The sequence below is a fragment of the Coenobita brevimanus genome, chromosome 101, assembly GCF_032717465.1.
Source record: "Coenobita brevimanus isolate Jiangsu-jjx chromosome 101, ASM3271746v2, whole genome shotgun sequence".
Classification (NCBI taxonomy): Eukaryota; Metazoa; Arthropoda; class Malacostraca; order Decapoda; family Coenobitidae; genus Coenobita; species Coenobita brevimanus.
This window is the reverse complement of record NC_137054.1, coordinates 31,572,150-31,592,975: the sequence shown is the minus strand read 5'-3', so window position 1 is coordinate 31,592,975 and position 20,826 is coordinate 31,572,150. Positions and strand designations below refer to the sequence as shown.

General features: G+C 40.6%; 1 protein-coding gene across 1 annotated transcript; it reads right to left on the bottom strand.

The window, feature by feature from the left end:
• Positions 1 to 19,986: 19,986 nt before the first annotated feature.
• On the bottom strand, positions 19,987 to 20,505 carry LOC145415001 (protein FAM200C-like). The gene has a single exon (XM_080284420.1). It carries the CDS (start codon positions 20,503 to 20,505, stop codon positions 19,987 to 19,989), a length of 519 nt encoding a protein of 172 aa, XP_080140546.1.
• Positions 20,506 to 20,826: the final 321 nt, after the last annotated feature.

Below are 20,826 nucleotides of genomic sequence, written 5' to 3'. Positions count from 1 at the left end.
TCGCCGGCTCAGACGTACAGAAATGACAATGATTAGGTGGATGTGCAATGCGTCCCTGCGTCCAAGGCCTGGAGGGGCTGGGTTTACGATGGAAGAGTTGAGAGGTAGGATGGGACTGGAGTGTATTGGTGTTGTGATGAGGAGAGGTAGATTGAGGTGGTTTGGACATGTGGAGAGGATGGGGGATGATAATTGGGGGGGTTATGAGGGGTAGACCGAGAAAGACATGGGACGAGGTCGTTAAGTGTGACCTTAGTGTTAAGGGACTGAACAGGGAGGCTGCAATGGATCGTGCAGTGTGGAGAGCCGCCATTAGGCGACCAAGGCCGATACATGCAAGCATGTTGGAGCCTTTAAAAACGAAAGGAAACGAAACGAACCCGGACCTCCTTTCCCACCCCAGGGCAGGGTGAGGAGCAGCAATGTCCAACAGACCAAATTTGCCCATTCCAATGGGTCACTTTTCCATTCACTCATCATTCAAGCCCCTGGAATCCTTACTCTATCTGATACGCCAAAAACATTCACCACATTCTGTAGCTTCACATAACCGTATCTGACAAAATCAATCCGGACGCTGTCACGTTAGAAAGGGTGCCAAATCCCTAAGTATGCGCTTCTCCGCATAAGATTTATCCAGCCAGCTCGATCTCTTGTCAGACCCCTAGCCACACCGACTTTGGCCTCTCTCTCTCTCTCTCTCTCTCTCTATTTATCGCATATTAAACATTATAACAATAAAAGTAATTCTTTGTTCTCTTCCACCCTTCTTCCGTCTATACCCAAACCTTTCTCAGTCACAACACTACATCATCCGTCAAAGCTACTCATACCCCTGCACGCTACTGCTCTCAGTTATGAATAATTCGACGAATCATGCTTAGATAAAACAGATCTCTCGCAAGGTCCTAAGTATTAATGCTGGAAACTTGGTCCACTGTACTGTACACACACACACACACACACACACACACACACACACACACACACACACACACACACACATACACACAGGTGAACAGAAAGTATATATATGAATTTGGTATTATTCATACAACTACCGTGAGTTCTCTTTACCCTAATACAATTGTCCTCTCTGAGTTAATAAAAATTCTCTATTTTATAATAAAAGATAATAGAAATCAAGAGAATCTACAACGTTTTTGCTATTGGGATTTTTTTTTTCTTAGCTAATATCGTGGAACGTTAGTATGTACAAAATAACCAACTTGATTACTTCCATTCTATACGTAATCAGAGTGTAATACCTGTTGCCCCCATACAACTAGTCATTTTAGGAGAAAGTTTTTGAAGTAGGTGTGTCAGATATATCTTTCAATGGCGGTTTTACGACAGAGAGTATCCCCGATGATGAATACTGTAAATTCGTTTGAAGGTAGAAAGAGCAAACCAACATAACCGGTCGCTTCACTGAGGAGGTTAAAGAATATACAGGACAGATAAGAGTAAGAGAATGAGTGAGAATCTGAGGATGTGAACAGAGTGAAAATAATGCACACTGAGTTTTTAGCTCATCAAAAATGCACTTGACACTGAAACAGTTTGGGGTGATTTATTCCCTTTATTGCCATTTCATGAGATGGGGGGATATTTGTATTATATCTTCACGGAAAACAGGAATAAACCACCGTAATAATGTAGAGTCAGTGAAATAATTTATATTAATAATCCTCGTGCTTTCCACTTTGCACTACAGAAAGCATTTTGGTAACGTTGAAGGTGACTGAAACAGTGATGGGCACAAGCTTCGAATCCGAATCACCACAAGGCGAATCATTGTTTGCTGATAGATGGTGAGTGTGTGTGTGTGTGTGTGTGTGTGTGTGTGTGTGTGTGTGTGTGTGAGACCACTTATTTCATTACTAATTCCATCCAGTGTCCAGTTCAGGTCGACCGGCCTCCTGTACTGCTCTCTATCCTTTCATTCCAGGAAAATACAGCTGACAGGAAAGAAGTGTACTTGCATTCTCTTCTCTGCTGTAATTATAAGATCAACCGATCGAGACACCTTGGATAAAAGAACAAATTAAAGAAGAAATGAATGAATGAATGAATGAATGAATGAACGAAATGGAAGGAGCGGGCAATGGCTGAGAGAGGGCATACGGTCTTTGGGGAACTTGTCACATGTTATAATTTATCTTTGGAATGGAGCAAAACCAGGGTTCCTATCGATGCCTGTGACTGGCTGTTGGAATGAATGTCATTGCAACCCACAAGATGTCTCCCTTGTCTCTCCAAGTTTTTTTTTTTTGGTCTGCAGTAGCAGGTCATGTGAACTACAGAGTGCTGATATCAGGTGATAAGCAAAGGCACAGTAAATAGCATCGGAAATGCAACTGTAAAGCAAATATCGTACAGTATTCCTTCTGATTAGTCGGTCGTCTGTAGGACCTGGCGATATGACATCAAAACTGCAGAAAAAAAAAAAAATCCAGTTTCTTTTCAAGGAACTATCGGGCCAGTCAGCACTTGCTCAAATGAAAGCTGTTTCCGGACCGCGCTTCGCTTTGCTCGAAACAAATGATTAACGTTGACGCAGGGCCACCGGCCAAGTGTTTGGCGGCCCTATCGGGCCATCCAGTTGTAAAACCACTGGGAAGAATGAGGGGGCAAAAGACCCCTAAAGAAAATTGAAATCGTTATAAAATTGAAATAGCCCATCCGTGACCCAGTTCCATCCATCTTGCCAAGTTTCATCGTTTTTTTTTTTTTTCCATTTTCTGATGCACTAACACACACACATATTGCTCCACTAGCTCACGGGTCGGACGGGTATCATTAAGCTCCGCTCTGGGGATACCTAAATTGTATCTATTTATGGGTCAAGCTCGTATAAGGCTAATTTAGGTGATGATCCAACATAGTAAAACAAGAAATCACAAAGAAGTGTAGCCTAAAGTAAGTAAACATCCATTGCAGTGACAAGGAATGTGATGAATTTCCTTATGTCAGCTGGACAACATCAAGGCTAGCAGACAACAGAGATGCAGAAACTGTAAGTAGAGATCTTTTCTTTAAGATGGCTTCATATTTTGGAAAGATGCCTTTAGAAGGTGTTAAGAAAAGGGACAATGGTAAAAAAACAGGATGATGGCTTCTACCCAGACCTGGTTGAAAAGGAAACTTAAGATAAATTGCTGAAAAAGTGAACAGACTAGAAAGATCTTTTCAAATGGAAATTGAAGAAATCAAGAATGAGCTACGCAGAAAGATAGAAAAAAATGAGGAAATAATAAAGAAAATAAACAGAAAAACCACAACAATAGATGAACTGTCAGCTGAGGTAAATTCACTGAGAACAAAGGCTAATGAAATGGGAAGTACAGTTTTTAACCATGAGAGAAGTATGGATGATTTCAGAAATGATACGGAGAAAATCAGGCAAGCAAGTAGTCTGCTAGACCAAAGTAGTAACACTGAAGAGAAAATAACATAGGTAAATGAAATGGTGAGAAATTACCAAGATGAGGTACAAACCACGTATGGTGAAATGGTGAAAGTAAAGAACAATTTAGATACAAGGGGAGAAGAAAAAGGCGTAAGCAAGGAAGTGAAAGAAATTATAAAGAATAACCCAAAACCAGTCAGCGAAGCTGTATAGATTAGCAAATCCATAGTAATCAGCGGCATAGGTGAAGAAGATATATATATATATATATATATATATATATATATATATATATATATATATATATATATAAAGAATATCAAGGGACAAAAAGGAGATGGAAAATTAATATAACATACTGCAGCAAATATCAAAGGATATTGGTGAGAAAGATACAGAAGAACATAAAAGGCCAGGGAAATATGAGACAAGTAAGTCAAGGCCTCTGAAAGTAACATTCCAGAGTGCAAACACTGTAGAGGAAATACTAAAAAATGCCAACAAACTCATGGAAAGGGAGAATTTAAAAAAAGGATGGCTAAAAAGATGCCTAACTCAAGCAGAATTGGGTACACTAAAGGAGAAGAGGGAGGAAGCAAAAACAAAAAACGAGGAAAGATCAGAGGAAAAGAAGAGTAAATTTTTTACAAAGTAATTGGATTGCAGGTACGAAAGTGGTACCGTACCTAACCAGAAGGAAATAAAACAGAGGAAGGTAATAGACTCAAGCGATGGCAGGTATGTAAACTAGATGATTAAGTTGATGTACTCAAATGTAGATGGAATGGTATCTAAATTATTAGAGATGAAAGATTATACCAAAGAAAAGGAACCACACATTATTTACCTAACTGACAAAATTAACCCCAAGGATATCAAACGAAACCCTAAACTTACAGGAATACAATACATGGCGAAGAGATAGGAATTTAATAATAGGATGAGGAATTCCAATATTAACGAAGAAAAACTACAAGTCAAAGAAATAGAAGTAGATACACCCTCACAAGTAGAACTGATTGCAGTAGAGATTACATCTGAGGAGAAATTAATTGTGGCAAATTTTTACATGCCACCTAAAACAAACACTTGGGAAATAGGCGAATATGAAGACCTGGCAGAGAGTACAATTCAGAGTTTAAGAGCATTGCTACAGAGAATGGAAAAGAAATCTGAGAGAATTATATTAACTGGAGATTTCATTACAAATATATATTGGAATACTCTTGATGTAAGAAGCCATGAAAGCTGTTGGGACCAAAAGCTCCTTGACCTTGTGCAGGAGTTTTTCCTAACACAACACGTAAAGGAAAACACCAGAAAAAGAGGACTTAATAATTCATCAGTACTAGATATTATATTTACTATGCAAGTAAATGATATCGACAGTATAATGTATCACCCTCCATTTGGCAAAAGTGACCATGCAGTATTAAATTGCAGCTTCAGGATTGCATATAACATAATTAACAGTAATGAGTTACAAAAAGAGCCTAAACTACAAAAAGGGAAACTACCATGACCTAAAGAAGTACTTTTTATAAATAGATTGGGAAAAGGAGCTTAGAGGACAAGTTTTAGATATACATAAAATTCCGCAAACTTTATGAAATAGGAGTTCAAAATTACGTCCGCAGTAGAAAGAAGCAGAAAAGAAAATAAATAAATGGTTTAATAGAGAATAAACAAAATAAAAAGAAAAAGAGACTTGTTGTGGAATAGATACAGAAAACACAGTAGTGAGAGGGCATATAACAACAATAAAGAGGCAAGAAACGATTATACAAAGATAAGGAGAGAAGCCCAAAGACAGTTTGAGGAAGACATTATAAATAAAAGTAGTGATCAATCGAAGCTACTTTACAGCAACATCTGAAGGAAAACCAAAGTTAAAGATAAAATACAGTCCGTTACGGATGAGGGGATCATCTACACACAAGAAAAAGATGTTTGTGAAGCAGTAAATATAAATTTCCAATCAGTTGTTACAGAAAAGAATAATTTTGAGAGAGATGATATGGAACAAACATGCCCACACATATTACCAGATATACAAATATCAAAAAAAGAAATACGAGAGGAGTTAAGTAATTAAGACAAAGGAAAAGCAAATGGTCCTGATGGTATTTCTTGTTGGGTGCTACATGAATGTGCAAAAGAGATAAGTAGACCAAAATATTTAATATTGAAGGAATCCTTGGGTCAAGGTAAACTACCTGATGTCTGGAAGAAAGCAAACATTGTTCCCCTGTTCAAGAAAGATAATAGACAAAATCCACTCAACTATCGACCAGTATCACTGACCAGTGTTGCAAGTAAGATACCAGAAAAGCTGATAAGAAAAGTTTGGGTAAACCATCAAGAAGAACACAGTATGATAACAGAAAGGCAGTTTGGTTTTAGAAAGAGAAAATCATCTGTTACTAACCTATTAAGGTACTATGATAGAGTTGCAGAATCATTACAGAAAAGAGAAGGATAGGTGGACAGTATCTATCTATATTTCAGGAAAGCATTTGACAGAGTACCACACCAAAGACTTTTATGGAAACTGTACCATCAAGGAGGAATCCAAAGCAACTGTACTGTTGGATGCAAGATTTTCTCGGAAACAGGGAAATGAGAATACTAAGGGGATATTACTCAGCATGGAGGGAAGTGATTAGAGGAGTTCCACAGGGCTTAGTGCTGGTACCAATTATGTTTTAAGTGTATGTAAATGACATAGATAGTAACGGTGAAAATGAAGGCTTTCTACATATGTTTGCTGATGATGCAAAAATACAAAGGAGAAATACCAACACGGACTCTTGTAGAGAGCTACAAGAATTAAATAAACTTCGTGAATGGAGCGATAAATGCCAAATGGAATTCAATGTGGACAAGTGTCACGTAATTACGTTTGGCAAAAGTGGAAAAAGACCAAATTGGGATTATAAGTGACGAAGTAAAAACCTACACATATCAGAGAGAAGGACCTAGGAGTGATTATCAATAACAGACTATCTCCAGATGACCACATCAGTGAGAATGTACGAAACACGTATACACTGCTTGTTAATATGAGAATAGCATTCACATACATAAATCAAGACAGTGCTGAGAAAGATAATAACAGCATTCTTCAGACCAACCCTGGATTATGCATCATTAGTCTGGAATCCTCAGTTCAAGAAACACATAGATAAGATTGAAAAAGTTCGAAGGGCCACTACAAGATGGGTACTAAGCTTAAGGGATCTAAGCTACAAAGAAAGACTAGAAAAACTGAATCTGCCAACACTACAGGAGAGAAGGAAAAGAGGAGACATGATTATGCTATGTAAATGTGTCTCAGGGAAAGAGAAAATAAACATAAATGAGTATATAACCAATGGGGAAGCATCAGCAAGAGGACACTGCAAAGAACTGCATAACATGAGAGATGATAAAACGTCAGGATATTCAGTTTCCCTAACAGGGCAATTGATCAGTGGAATGCACTACCAAATGAAATAGTGTGTGTGCCAAAACAATTAATAAATTTAAGGATATGTATGATAAAAGTGATTTAATACACGGGACAGTACAAGCTTGACTCATTCCTGTTAAGATACAATTAGGTAAGGACACACACACACACACACACACACACACACACACACACACACTGCTCGCTGGTGCAGTGGTAACGTTCCCGCTTGCCAACTGGTGGACGGGAGTTCGCGCCTCGCTCAGGTTGCGAAAAGTTTCACTGACGAAGTGGATGGTTACTGTCCTCCTTGAGCAAGGGGACGGGTGTGTGCGTGTGTGAAGGTTACAGCCTTGCCCTTAGATCGGACTATATGAGCTCTCGCTCCCTTCCGGGAGGGTAAAAGCTGACCATCACGACCATCAAGTGATCCTGACCGACCCGGTGAATTACACACACACACACACACACACACAAGCATGCACACACGCACTCACGCACAAGGATTATACTATACATGATGATAATTTTTCAGAGTTCCCTGGTGTTATCTTGTGCCCTGCATTGCATTACAGAGTTAAACCTATGTTGTCTCAACTCAACAAGCTACAGTGGTCTTAATCCTGTGAAGCCGTCGATAAGGTGTGTGGTTTCGTATCGGTTGACGACGGACATCACCTCCATGCTCCAGCTGCTACCTTGCTAAAAACGGTCTCTAGCTACTCTGGTTCCCATTTTATGGAGGTTCTGAAAATCATCAATAATTTTAATCTCAGACGGACGGTTTCATGGTAAAAATATGTCTTTTTATTTTATCTTCGCAGGAAAAAACACCGTTACATAATGTACGTGTGGTGCCAAGATGGTGGTTTGTGTTTTACCGTCATGGTGGAAAAAAATGTCATTTTGTATTTTGTTTTTGTTGGAAAAATGTTTATGTTCTATTTTTATATTGTGAAAATGTTTGTATTATAAATCCACTAAGAAAAAACAAGCCCGTAATTTGTGTTCATGAGGGTAAATTTCCGGCCAGTGTTCTAGTCATGTCGGAAAAGTACGGGCAATAATTTATCTTCATAGGAAAAATATATCAGACTATATTTCATTAAAATGGAAAGACACACCAGCCTATATTTCCATGGGGAAAAGTACCATTCCATTTACTGTATATTAACCTTACTGGAAAAATGGCGGTCATATTTTATGTTGATGTCTCAGTTTTGTTGTCATGTAGGTATTACACCAGTCTTTAATATATATATATATATATATATATATATATATATATATATAACTTATGCTTATACATAATAATTTCATGGAGGGAAAAACCTTCATCATATCTATCTATCTATCTATCTATCTATCTATCTATATATATATATATATATATATATATATATATATATATATCGAAATCAATTATGTCTATAAGCTACATAACTTCATGGAGGGGAAAAAACTTCATCTTACTTCATGGGGGTAACTGTAACAGCCTCTGTTTTATTTTCACTTGGATAACTCTGGATTTTAAAGGAGTAATAAAATTAAGTTCATATCTTATCTCAAGGGAAAAAGTAACTACTCGATATTACCTCTTCGTGACGGAAAGTAATTAGCAGTCCATATACTCTACATTATGTACCTTGAAATTTTTTTTTTTCTTTATGGAAAAAGGTACCAGTTTGCATAACAAGTTCACTGAAATAAGTTTTATGTAGCTGGTAACAGTCAATAAAGTAAAGCTGATACGGAGATATCATTAAGAAGGACAAATGGAAAACATAACCTAGGCTGTCGTTAAAGTCCAGGCCAGTTTCAGCATGGTGTCGTTTTTTTTTCTTGTAATTTGTCTCTTTTGTTTTTGTTGTGAAATAGTGAAACATCCAAGCACATTTACTGTAACAATACTTGATGTGCTCTATTTTAGTGTACTTTACTGTTTACTATAATTGGAAGCTACAGAACGTATTTACATTTTTCTTTGCGTTTTTGTTCAGTGGGTTCATGTTTCTTATCGTTTATTAGTTTGGGTAAGGATGGTTTGAGTTGACTGCTATGATTTAAATTAGGTTGGTATGGAGTAGTTGGACTGGGTTAGGATGATTTTCGCATTTAATAAGATCTGGTGTTCTGGGGAGTTTCCGGCTTGTTGAGGTGTTGCTGTAGTTATCCCCATCCCCAAACCTGGTAAGTATCACCTACAGGCGACGAAATATCGGCCTATTTCTTTGACGTCTTGTATATGTGAAGTTTTGGGAAAAATAGTCAATGTTAGGCTTGCGTGGTTTTTAAAGAAGGTGACTTCTTATCCCCTGCCCAGTATGGTTTTCGAAAAATGCGATCTACCTCTGATGCACTGCTGTCCTTGGAATCTTCTGTCTGTGAGGCTTTCTCCACTAACCAACACCAGGTCACGGTCTTCTTCGATCTGGAGAAGGCATTTGACACTGCCTGGCATCATGGTATTTTACTCTCTCTTCATGAGTTTGGTCTTCGTGGACCCTTGCCTATTTTTATTCAACAGTTTTTATCTAACCGAATTTTAAGAGTGTGAGTGGGAGGAGTGCATTCTACTACCCAAGCACTAGAAGATGGAGTACCACAGGGGAGTACCCTTAGTGTTACTCTGTTTGCTGTAGCCATTAACAGTGTCATTAGTGTACTTCCTGACGGTGTACGAGGATCACTATATGTAGATGACCTCTCGATTTCCCTCACCGCTTCTAGAATGTCTCTGATAGAGAGGAAGTTGCAGCTGGCTCTCAATCGAATTTCTGACTGGGCAGAAACTCGCGGTTTCCATTTTTCTTCAACAAAGACAGTGGCTATGCATTTTTGTCGTCTTCGAGGGATTCACCCAGACCCTGACTTGTATCTCTATGGTAGGAGAATATCCTGTGTGGAAGAGACGCGGTTTCTGGGTCTTCTGTTTGATAGACGACTAACATGGGTTCCTCCTATGCGTTCTGTTAAGGCGGCTTGTATTAAAGCTTTGAGTCTTTTGAGGGTTTTAGCTCATACCTTTTGGGGTGCTGACCGTCAGACCCTCCTCCTGTTGAATATGGGTGTTAGGTCTACTCCTCTGCAACAGATGCCCGTCTCCGGTTGATAAATTCTGTGCATCATGCTCGTGTGCGTCTGGCAACCGGGGCATTCAGATCATACCCGATTCCAAGTTTATTGGTGGATCCTGGTGTACTCCCCTTGGATTTGCGATGCCAGTTGCTCATGATGAGGTGTTGGTGTCGTCTTCACCGCATTCCAGACTCAGTTTCTTGTGCCATCGTCTCCCAGGATTCCCAATCTTCTGTTTTTGACACCCGTCCTAATTTCCCAAAGCCATTTGGTTACAGGGTCCGGTCTGTTATGTTAGCCCTCCCTGTTCTGAGACTGGCAATTTGTCGAAATCGGATCCCAAAGGTGGGTTCTTGGCTACTCCCTCGCGTGACAATCTGTAGGTCCACTGTTGGAAAAAAGGGCTCACTTCCCTCTCAGGTGTCCATCTCCCTCTTTTTAGAACATGCCTCCATTCATGAGGGTTCTGTCCCCGTCTATACTGACGGGTCTAAGACTGATACTGGAGTAGGATTTGGTGTTGTTTTCCCTTCCTTTAGTAGGGGCGGTAGCCTTCCTGGCATTACTTCAGTGTGTACGGCGGAACTGACTGCAATTTTATATGCTGTTAAAACTATTTTTACTCTCCTCCAATCCTTTTTTGTGATTTTTAGTGACTCGTGTAGTGCTTTGTCTGCACTGGAGTCTTTTAATGCATCCCATCCATTGGTTTTATCAATTTTAGAGTGGCTTTTTCTTCTCGGCCGTCATGGCCACCGTGCAGACTTTTGCTGGGTACCCGCACACGTTGGTGTGGTGGGCAATGAGAGGGCGGATGCTTTAGCTAAAGTTGCGTCTTCTCAACAGCCCCCAACCGACTACCCGCTTCCTGCTTCTGATGTAACACCTTACTTGCGGAACGCAATTTGTACGTGTTGGCAGAGACAGTGTGATGTTGTTTCTCACAATAAACTAAAAGAAATCTTTCAAAGAGTGGTTGTGCCAGGGGTTCCTCCCTCTATGTCTCGGCGATTGGAGGTGGCTCTTGCTAGGCTTCGAATTGGGCATTCACGACTTACACATGGGTTCCTGATGAATGGTGAATCACAACCGTACTGTGATGACTGCCTTGTTCCCCTTACTGTCCGTCATTTGCTGATCGACTGTCCGAATCTGAGGGACCTACGTCAGAGATTCCTCCACAGGCATAAGGGCGATGATGGTGTCTACTGTTTGTCCTCGATGCTTGGTGAAGCCTCTAGCGATTTTATTGATGTTTTTAGTTTTCTTCAGGAGGCGGGCCTCCTTCCACTTTTATAAGTAATTGACATTTTATAAACTGTTCATTTATTATTTTCAGTGTTTTATTCCTACTAACAGATATTAACTTTATTTTTAATATGCACCTTTTATTTTGCTCTGTCTTTTACTTTGTGGTCCGGCGGCATATGACCCTGGCAGTTGCGCCGCCAGATTTTAATTATTTTCAATGAATCAATCAATCAGTCAATCACAAACAGCAGGCAACTGGCAACTCTGACTCGTACCGATGCTGGAACAAGTCTACCGTAACATCAGGAAATATCTAGATGCTTCTGGACTACATAACTGGCAAATCCCCCTTCATAACACTATTGTTTGTAGTTACATAACTGTAGCAACGTAGTTACAGTAATATTATAGTTAATTGTAGTAACTGTAGCAATATTGTACAACTACAATGTTACACTGTAAGTTGCGACATAGCTGTGTGCACATGCATATAACTACACATTAGTAACACAATAGCAGCAATTAATTATATTATGAATCATATACGTAGCTAATCCAGTCATGCTGCGGTCGATGATGATGATGATGCGCATTACAACTGGTTCTCGGAGAACAATAACTTTGCCCTTTGTTTCAGTTATACAAGGAGTTTATGTTATATTGTGGCATTTGTTGCATCAGTTGCACTTATTTTTGTTTGTTTGTTATGCAGTCTTTATTTATTTCTGTATGTACTGATTCTCTCTAGTTTGGTTTCATCGTTTGTATTCACTTTTTAGGTGGTATCCGAGTTTGTATAATTGCTGGCTAATCCTTGGGACCCTTTTAAAGGTTTAGTTATGTTACACAGTTATTATTGAGATTATGTAACCCCATATTTTATCTATCTATCTATCTATCTATCTGTCTATCTAAATATATATATTTGTGGTAGGTGGGGGCGCTCACCATCCACTCACTCAATGTAGTGCTGCTGTGGGGTGTCTGCCCTTTCCTCTCCTCCATCCTTCTTTCCTTCCATCCTCTTCTGTCTTCCTTTATTTCATTCTTTTCTTGTCCTTCTGCCTACGGGTAACTTTACACTCCCTCTTCTGTCTTTCTTTCCTTCATTCTTTCGTCTTCCTTCTGCCTGTGGGTGACTACACTGAGTGACAAGCCAAATGGTTTCCTGTACACCAGGAAACCATTTGCTACGCTGGGTGGTAAGCATATAACCAAATTTTGGCACCTACTGGTTTAGTGAGTAATTATTGCGCTCCAATCGGATTGAGCCGGTGAAGGTTTATATCCAAGGGATGGTTGGGGTTGATTGCTCATACAATGCCACTCAGGGATGAGTGAGGCTGGTCACTCTCATCTTAAATGTCGGGACCAACTGCTTAGCCCCGGGCTCCTACGCTCCTCCTGAGGCAATGTAGGATTGGATGATGGATTTATATATATATATATATATATATATATATATATATATATATATATATATATATACATACATATATATATACATACATATATATATATATATATATATATATATATATATATATATATATATATATATACACACACACAAAACATGTACAGAATTAACTATATACACTTACTTGTTCGTTTGTACCTATGGTGGGTAATGTATGTGTCAGCACTATGTGGAAATCTTTATCTTCACGATTGTGTGGAAGAGGATGTTCATCCTTGCTAATGCCATTCGTGTTGGCCATTTTTTTTTCTGGTTTTCCTTGTAATTTAATTTCTCTTGTTCCACTACGTGGCTTTAATTAATAACTCTTTATTACAGTTCTTTTAATCGCTCACTGGATTAATGTGATAGTATATTTTATTTATCACTTTGCAGATGGATTGTGGCTTCGTTCTACGTATGAAACACGTATTTTATGTATGTGCCAAATGTACAAATGGTAACAATTGGTGGGAAAAAATGAATGCTATAGTAAATGAATTAATATCTTTACAGTGTATAATTGTTATTGCTGGAGCAAATGCTTAACGACTGACAATGTAGATAACTGAAGTAGATAGATGTATGTAAGCTGTAACTATAAAGGACGTTTATGTTTGTGCAGAATGTTTGGTCTATCACTGTATCTATCACTGTGTATTGTATTGATGAAGTAAATATTTAACTCACTGAATTTTACCGTGGCAGGAATGGTGTTAGTGGTGGTGCATGTGGTGAGTGAGATGACTGAGTCAGGGCTACGTGGTATTTGCTGCCGGCGTCTGACTGTTCACCCCTACATCAGTGTGGTGGTGATGGAGAGTAATTGGAGAGAAGGGTGGGTGCAGGTGGGGGTTGATGTGGTTGTGGGCTGTGAGCCGTTGTTTCGCCAGCTCTCACTCTCTGTTTGTTTGTTATGTAGCCATCATTGATAGGTGTAGTTTGCTGGTTCGTCGTAGAAACTGGAAAATTGGTTGTAACATTATTTTGTCAAACCACTGTCAATCTAAAGTTGTGAGTCGTCGTGTGGCTCGACTTGTAGTATTGTTTGTTTTCGGTCTTGATAATGTTGACTCAACTGTAGATTCGTAGACTTCTAGACTCGTAGACTCGTAGACTCATAGGCTCGTAAACTCGCAGACTCGTAGGCTCGTAGACTTGTAGACTCAGGCTCGTAAACTCGTAGGCGTGGATGGTACGTTTGCAGCCACCATATAATATAATTATCAGCTCTGTAATTCATTATCGCAATCGTAGCAGAGCTGTAACTCAGTTTACTTGAAGTCGATGGCACAAAATAATGAAGAACTCGTATTTTGCAGTTAAGTATATCGTAGTCGTAGCCGAGCTGTAGTTAACCGTGAGTAGATTTCACTTTGTCATCGATGAAAGGAGAAGATAACGATAAGTCTGGGTCTCATTGTAGTTCATTTTCTTCAAAAGGAAAAGCTCAAGATTAACACTGAGTATATTATACAAGAGCATTTTATGCTTGCTTACTTCTTGCAGCCCACCGTGCCTCTCTCTAGACCAGTGGTTCTTAACCTTGTTGGAGGCACAGAACCCCGCAAAAGTCATCTGTGCATTCACCGAACCCTTCAATTTTGGAAAAAATATATAATCTAATTCGTAAGCTGTAAATTTCATCAATGCTCAAATTCCTTCAAAACATAGGTATATATTATATTAGTATGAAAAATGAACCATGCATCAATTGCACAGAGAATCACTGTGAACATGGAACAAAACCACCAAAACATGAATTTCAACGTACATAGCCTCGAAGTCCCCAGGGGGGGGGGACCATCAATACCCCCACCTTCCGCCCCTCTCCTAGTGACGACCTGAGCTGCCTGGAACCACTGTCTGACTCCCTTCTTCATTTCTGCAACATTCGTGGCCTTTCCTCCAACTTTCGCTCTGTTGAGCACCACCTCTGCTCCTCTAAACCTCACCTTCTTTTCCTGAGACTCAGCTGTCTGAGGCAACTGACAGCAAACCCTTTTCTGTATCCTACTACTTTCTCTATACTCATTTCAAAGCCAAAGGTGGCTGTTGCGTATATATACGCAACAACTTATCTTGCTCTCATGTTCCTGAACTTGATTCTTCTGAATTCTCCACACTCTAGCTTCGACTTTCCTGTCATTCTCTGACTAAATATATCTGCCCTGTTTACTTATCCCCTAATTCTACTATCAAAAATTCTTTGACTATCTTACTTCTACGATGGAACACATTCTATCCATTTCTCCTTTCTGTGAAATCTCTATTCTAGGAGATTTCAATGTTCACCACCACCTTTGGCTTTCCTCTCCTTTCACTGATCCACCTGGTGAACAAGCCTTCATCTTTTCTATCCTTAATGACCTAGAGCAGCTTGTACAGCACCCTACCTGTGTCCCTGACTGCCTTGGAGAGAGCTCCAACATACTTGACCTCTTCCTTACAACTAATCCTTCTGTTTACACTGTTAATCTTTTCTCTCTGTTGGGCTCCTCCGAACACAACCTTATCACTTTAACCTGTCCTATCGCTCTGGTACGGCCTGTGGACCCTCCAAAGAAACATTGTCTGTGGCACTTTGAAGCTGCGGATTGGAAGGCCCTCAGGCAATACTTCTTTGATTTTCCCTGGAATGATTATTGCTTCCATGGCCGGGAGCCATCTGAGTGTCCCTTGCGCATTACAGAGGTTATTCTCTCGGGTATGGAAGCATACATTCCTTTCTCATATCCTTTGACTAATGAATGAAAGCCTTGGTTTAATCACACTTGTTCTCATGCTATCCGCAACAAGGGAAGGGCCTATAAAAGGTACCGGAGCCAACCCACCCCTGACTCACATCTTTTATATGTTTCTGCCTGGAATCGTTATAAGTCTGTTCTTTGCTCTGCTAAAAATAATTTCATCCGTACTAAATGCTCTCAACTCTCCAACTCGAATTTCTCCTGCTCCTTCTGGCACCTTGCCAAAAACCTTTCTAACATCTTTACCTCATCATCCTTCCCTCCTCTTTTCTACTCTGATGGCTCTGTAGCTATTTCTTCTACTGATAAAGCAGATCTCTTCACTCAGACTTTCTCCTCCAATTCCACCTTAGATGATTCCGGTGCTGTTCCTCCATCACTTCCCCCCTCTGACTTCCTCATGGCTGACATTAAAATTTCTTCAGCTGATGTATTTTCTGACATCACAGGCCTCAATACGAACAAGTCATATGGGCCTAATGGAGTCTCTCCTGTTGTTCTCAAGAACTGTGCTTCTGTGCTTAGACCCTGCCTAGGCAAACTCCTTCGTCTTTGTCTATCAACTTGTACAGTCGTCAACATAAATTCGCTGCAAGTCTACTCGAGTGGTGTGAGTCCTTTTGTCTGGCAACAGTGTATGAGGACTCGTTGCCACATAGACTTTTATATACTTTAAGGATGTATTTTTAAGCAATGGTATTAGAGATTGCCCAGAGTACAATATTCTGTATACCGTATTTGATTAGTATAAAAAAGTGCAAGAGTTGACAATGTTATGGAATGACGTATGAGCGTAATACTCTGGTATTTTTCATTATAACCGTGTCTAAGCTCCCTTCCCCTCTCTCTCCCTTACTCCTCCTTGATGTCCGCCCTACATCTCCCTTTCCCTCCTACCCCCCCACTCACTTTCATGCCTCTCTAGTGTCTCGTCTCCCTAACCTTTCTACCTTCATTCATTTATCCACGGCACTAACTCCATTGGCATATCACAATTCTCTCGACTGTTTACTAAACCCAGTCTGCCCTATTCCCAGTTGCTCTTTTCTCCACCCTTTGTCACTATCAACTGTCAGGAGATAGAGGAACATTGAGGTCTCGTGTTTGTGATGTATTCCTTACTGGTGTTTGTTTGACTGAGAGTGGCAGTCTGTGGTATTATTACAGTAGGTGAAATTAAACAAACATTTGTGCCCATTCCTTCTACATCTCACCTTTTCTCTTCCCTAGGGAAATGTTCCCATTCTCCTCATACTGTTCATTGATTCATGAAGCAGTATCAGAACCAATAATGTTTCGAAATACTGCATAATGTTTGGAGTAAGGAGTGAGAGAAAAAGACTGTGACTTGGCAATAATCTCACGAATGTAGAGAAACAAAAAGGTTGCAGGAATAGGCAAGAAATAGAGAAGTGTGCGGTTAATTACGTAGGTTAGCGCGGTGAATAAAAATGAATAAGGTAGGCTGGGTAAGGAGTGAGGGGAGTGGAGAAGGAGGAGAGCAGGGGGGGGGAGGTGTAGTGAGAGGTAGGCTGGGGAGTGTCACCGGGATGGGTACGGGGGAGAGAGCGGAAGTTTAATCATTTCACAATATTTTTCTGTCTTCTTTCGCACATTTTTATGCTAAACAGATATAAAGAATATTGCATTCTGGCCGACTTATAGTGCCAGTTCTTAAAAACACGTCTTTAAAGCGTAGAAAAGCCTGTGTGGCAACTAGTTCCCACACACCGTTGCCAAACAAAACGACCACATCACACGAGCAGGCTTGCAGCGAATTTGTGCTGACCACTGTACCTTTCCTTCTTGCTGGAAGTTTGCTCTCATTCAGCCACTCCGAAAGAAGGGTGACCATTCCCAATCCTCTAACTATCATGCAATTGCTTTAATATCCTGTATCTCAAAAGTTTTCGAGTCAATTCTTAATAAAAAAAAATTTAAAGCATCTTACCTATCACAATCTTCTTTCCGATCGTCAGTATGGGTTCTGTCAGGGACGCTTCACTGGCGATCTTCTCACCTTCCTGGTCATCCTTCTTTCGGGACTTTGGCGAAAGTTTTGCCATTGCACCTGACATCTCAAAGGCTTTCGATTGAGTCTGGCATAAATCTTTAATTTCTAAACTGCCCTCTTACGGTTTCTATCCTTCTATCTGTGCCTTCATCTCTAGCTTCCTTTCTGGTCGTTCTATAGCCACTGTTCTAGATGGCCGTCATTCTTCTCCTAGACCTATCAACAGAGGTGTTCCTCAGGGCTCTGTCCTATCACCAACTCTCTTCCTTTTATTCATCAGTGACTTTCTAAGCTGTACATCTGACTCTCTCCACTCATATGCTGATGACTCCACCCTTCACCTTTCCATTTGCTTCCCGTAACGCCCATCTCAGCAGTTATTTCAACAAACAAGGGATGAGACTATGGCACACCTAATGTCTGACTTGGCTTGTATCTCTGACTGGGGTAAAAATAATCTCGTTGTTTTTAATGCATCAAAGACTCAGTTCTTGCACCTATCAACCCGACAAACTCTTCCACAGGTGTACCCACTAATGTTTAATAATATTCAGCTTAATCCTGCATCATCCTTGAACATGCTTGGGGTTTCATTTACTCGGGACTTATCTTGGAAAGATCATATTACATCTCTTGTAAAATCTGCTTCCAAGAGATTGGGTGTGCTAAGCCGACTCCATTCCTTCTTTACCCCTGCACAACTGTTGACTCTATACACGGGCTTTATCCGCCCCTGTGTGGAGCACAATTCTCATGTGTGGGGAGGTTCCCCACATGCAGCTCTTCTCAGTAGGATGAAGTCAAAGGCATTTCGTCTCATTAACTCTCCTTCTCTTACTGACTCCCTACAACCTCTGTCTCTTCGCCACACTGTTGCATCTTTATCTTTTTTCTATTACTACTTCAATGGTCACAGCTCCTCTGAACTGTCCGCATGCATTCCTCCACCTCTTTGACAGGCGCGTAGCACCCGTCTAGCAGCAAACTCACATCCCTTTTCTGTCCAACTCTCTAATGCAAGAGTTAACCGTTACTCCCAGTCCTTCATTTATGCATCAGGTCAACTCTGGAACTGACTCCCTCTGTCTGTATTTCATGCTTCCTATGATCTCCAGTCTAACGCAGTGTGTCCAGGCATCTCGAAATGAACGGATCTTGAATTTGGGTCTCTTGTACTTTGTTTTTCTTTTGGTAGGAACAGCTATTGCGGGCTCGTGGCCTTTGGTTCCTTCTTCTTCTCATATATATATATATATATATATATATATATATATATATATATATATATATATATATATATAAACTCAGTGAATACTGACCGCAAATCAATGCGACTTTTGCTGTTGCCTTTCAGAGACAAGTTCAGAAATGCGCAGCTTCACCGTGGAAGTGCCACTCTCAGATCATTTTCTCAACAAAATCTGTTCCTTTTCTTCATTTTGATGTCCACCATCCTCGAAAAAGCTTGCTCGCAAAGATACGTCGTAACAAATGGCGTGAGTATCCCAAGGGCATTTTTTGGCAATAAGAGGGTACGCTTCGATTTGCTGACACCAAAACATTGAGAGCGTTGTTGTTCTAAAGAGTTGCTGTTGAACCTGACTCTCCTGAAGTTCGATGATTTTGTCGAGGTATTCATCGTTGACATCTGCTGTCGCAACACTGAACATGAACGGCTGTCTCACCTATGCTGGATGTGACTCCCTGGTGGGGATGTAACCATCGAGAAACTTTGTGGGCTCATCTACGTGCATGGCAATTGCTTGCTTCAGCTCCGCTGGTACAGATATGTCTCCGATTCCAGATGCAACTTCTATCTTACCCATACAGTTGTCTAGTAGGGGAAAGTTTGCGTAGTTGTCATTCTCTGTTCGTCATCTCCATAACGGTAGCTTTTTTTGAAAAGCTTTCTTGTGGTCTTCCATTTCAGTGATGTTGACTCCACCTCCCTGCATCTGTCGACTGAGATGATTTAGAGCATTGAAGATGTCGGCCACGTACGCCAAAATGGGAATGAACCCAGAATTTTCAAAGGAATCTGCATGACAATGCTGGTGCTCTCACAAAAACAGGGCTAATTCCACATGCATGGCAAAAACACGATTCAGCACCTTTCCCTGGGATAACCACTGAAAGTCAGAGTGGTACAAAAGTACGGTACTTCGAATTCAAAGCCTATTTCATTGCACAGCTTTTTGAAGACGCTGTGCTTCATAGCACTATTTTTGCATGTAGTTCACAGTTTCCACTAGGATTTTCAATACTTCTGCCAGTTTTAGAAGCAACGTTTTTGTTGCCAATGCATGCCTGTGCAGAACAAAGTGCATAACAATGATGTGTGGTGCATTAGCTTTCACCAGTGCTCCAAAGCCAGAGTTTCGTCCCAGCATGGCTGGAGCTCCTTCCGACCAAATTGCAAAAGCCATATTCCACGAAAGGTCGTTGTCTCTGAAGAAGTCATCCACAACTTCTTCACGTCAGCTGCCTTTGTTGTTGTTGTGAGAGACTTACAAAATAAAAAAAATCTTCCTTAATCTTGTCGCCTTTCACATAGTGCATGAATACGACAAGCTAGCTTAGACTGGAAATGCCAGTGGTCTCGTCGAGTTGGAGGCTGAATTTCGCTGGGCTTGAAATCAGACCCGCAACTATTTGAGCCAAGATGTCATCACTCATGTCGTCTATTCTGCTGCTGATGGTGTCATTTGAAAATGGAATTCGGGACAACTTGTCTTCAGCATCATTTCCCAGCATGATATTGGCCATCTTCAACGCAGCTGGTTTTAAGAGTGTTTCACCACTGGTGTGTGGTTTTCCCTCCTTTGTGCTCAGATACACAACGTTGTACAAAGTTGTGAGGATCGGTTTGTCGATGGGTACAAAACCGAGAACAGGCAGAGTAGCCTTTGCACCGTATCTGGCTCCCTTCACCCTGAATTCATCGAGCGTTATGTTCTTGTATTTTCCCTCTCCATGCAGTTTTAGGAAGTGTTCCCGTAGTTTTGCCGGTGCTAGACTATAATTGCTCAACTTGGCATTGCAAATCATGCATTGAGGACGCTGACTCCCATCACGTTCCGTTATACACATGAACCCGTATGGTATTCGTCCGACCACTTTCTCTTTTTGCTGGGCATAGTATGAAGCGACTGAAAGAGTTGGCAGGAAATCACGAATGACGCCCACTCACAACAGTCACAAGTCGACTACTGAGCGCACCAAGTTCCACACACCACGCATATCAAACGATGTGGCGTGATCGGCTACAGCCAATGATGGAGAAGTCGAGCGTGATGTAACGAATCATACGAGTGGGGTAAACGGAAGTGACTTCAGCCGAACTCCAGATACTGGCTCTCCAAACCCCTGGGGTTCAATCGAATCCAAATTAAGAACCAGTCCTGTAGACCC

Bases quoted from the DNA above. Each gene is read 5' to 3' on its own strand.
- LOC145415001 (XM_080284420.1), bottom strand. From the start codon at position 20,505: ATGTGTATAACGGAACGTGATGGGAGTCAGCGTCCTCAATGCATGATT.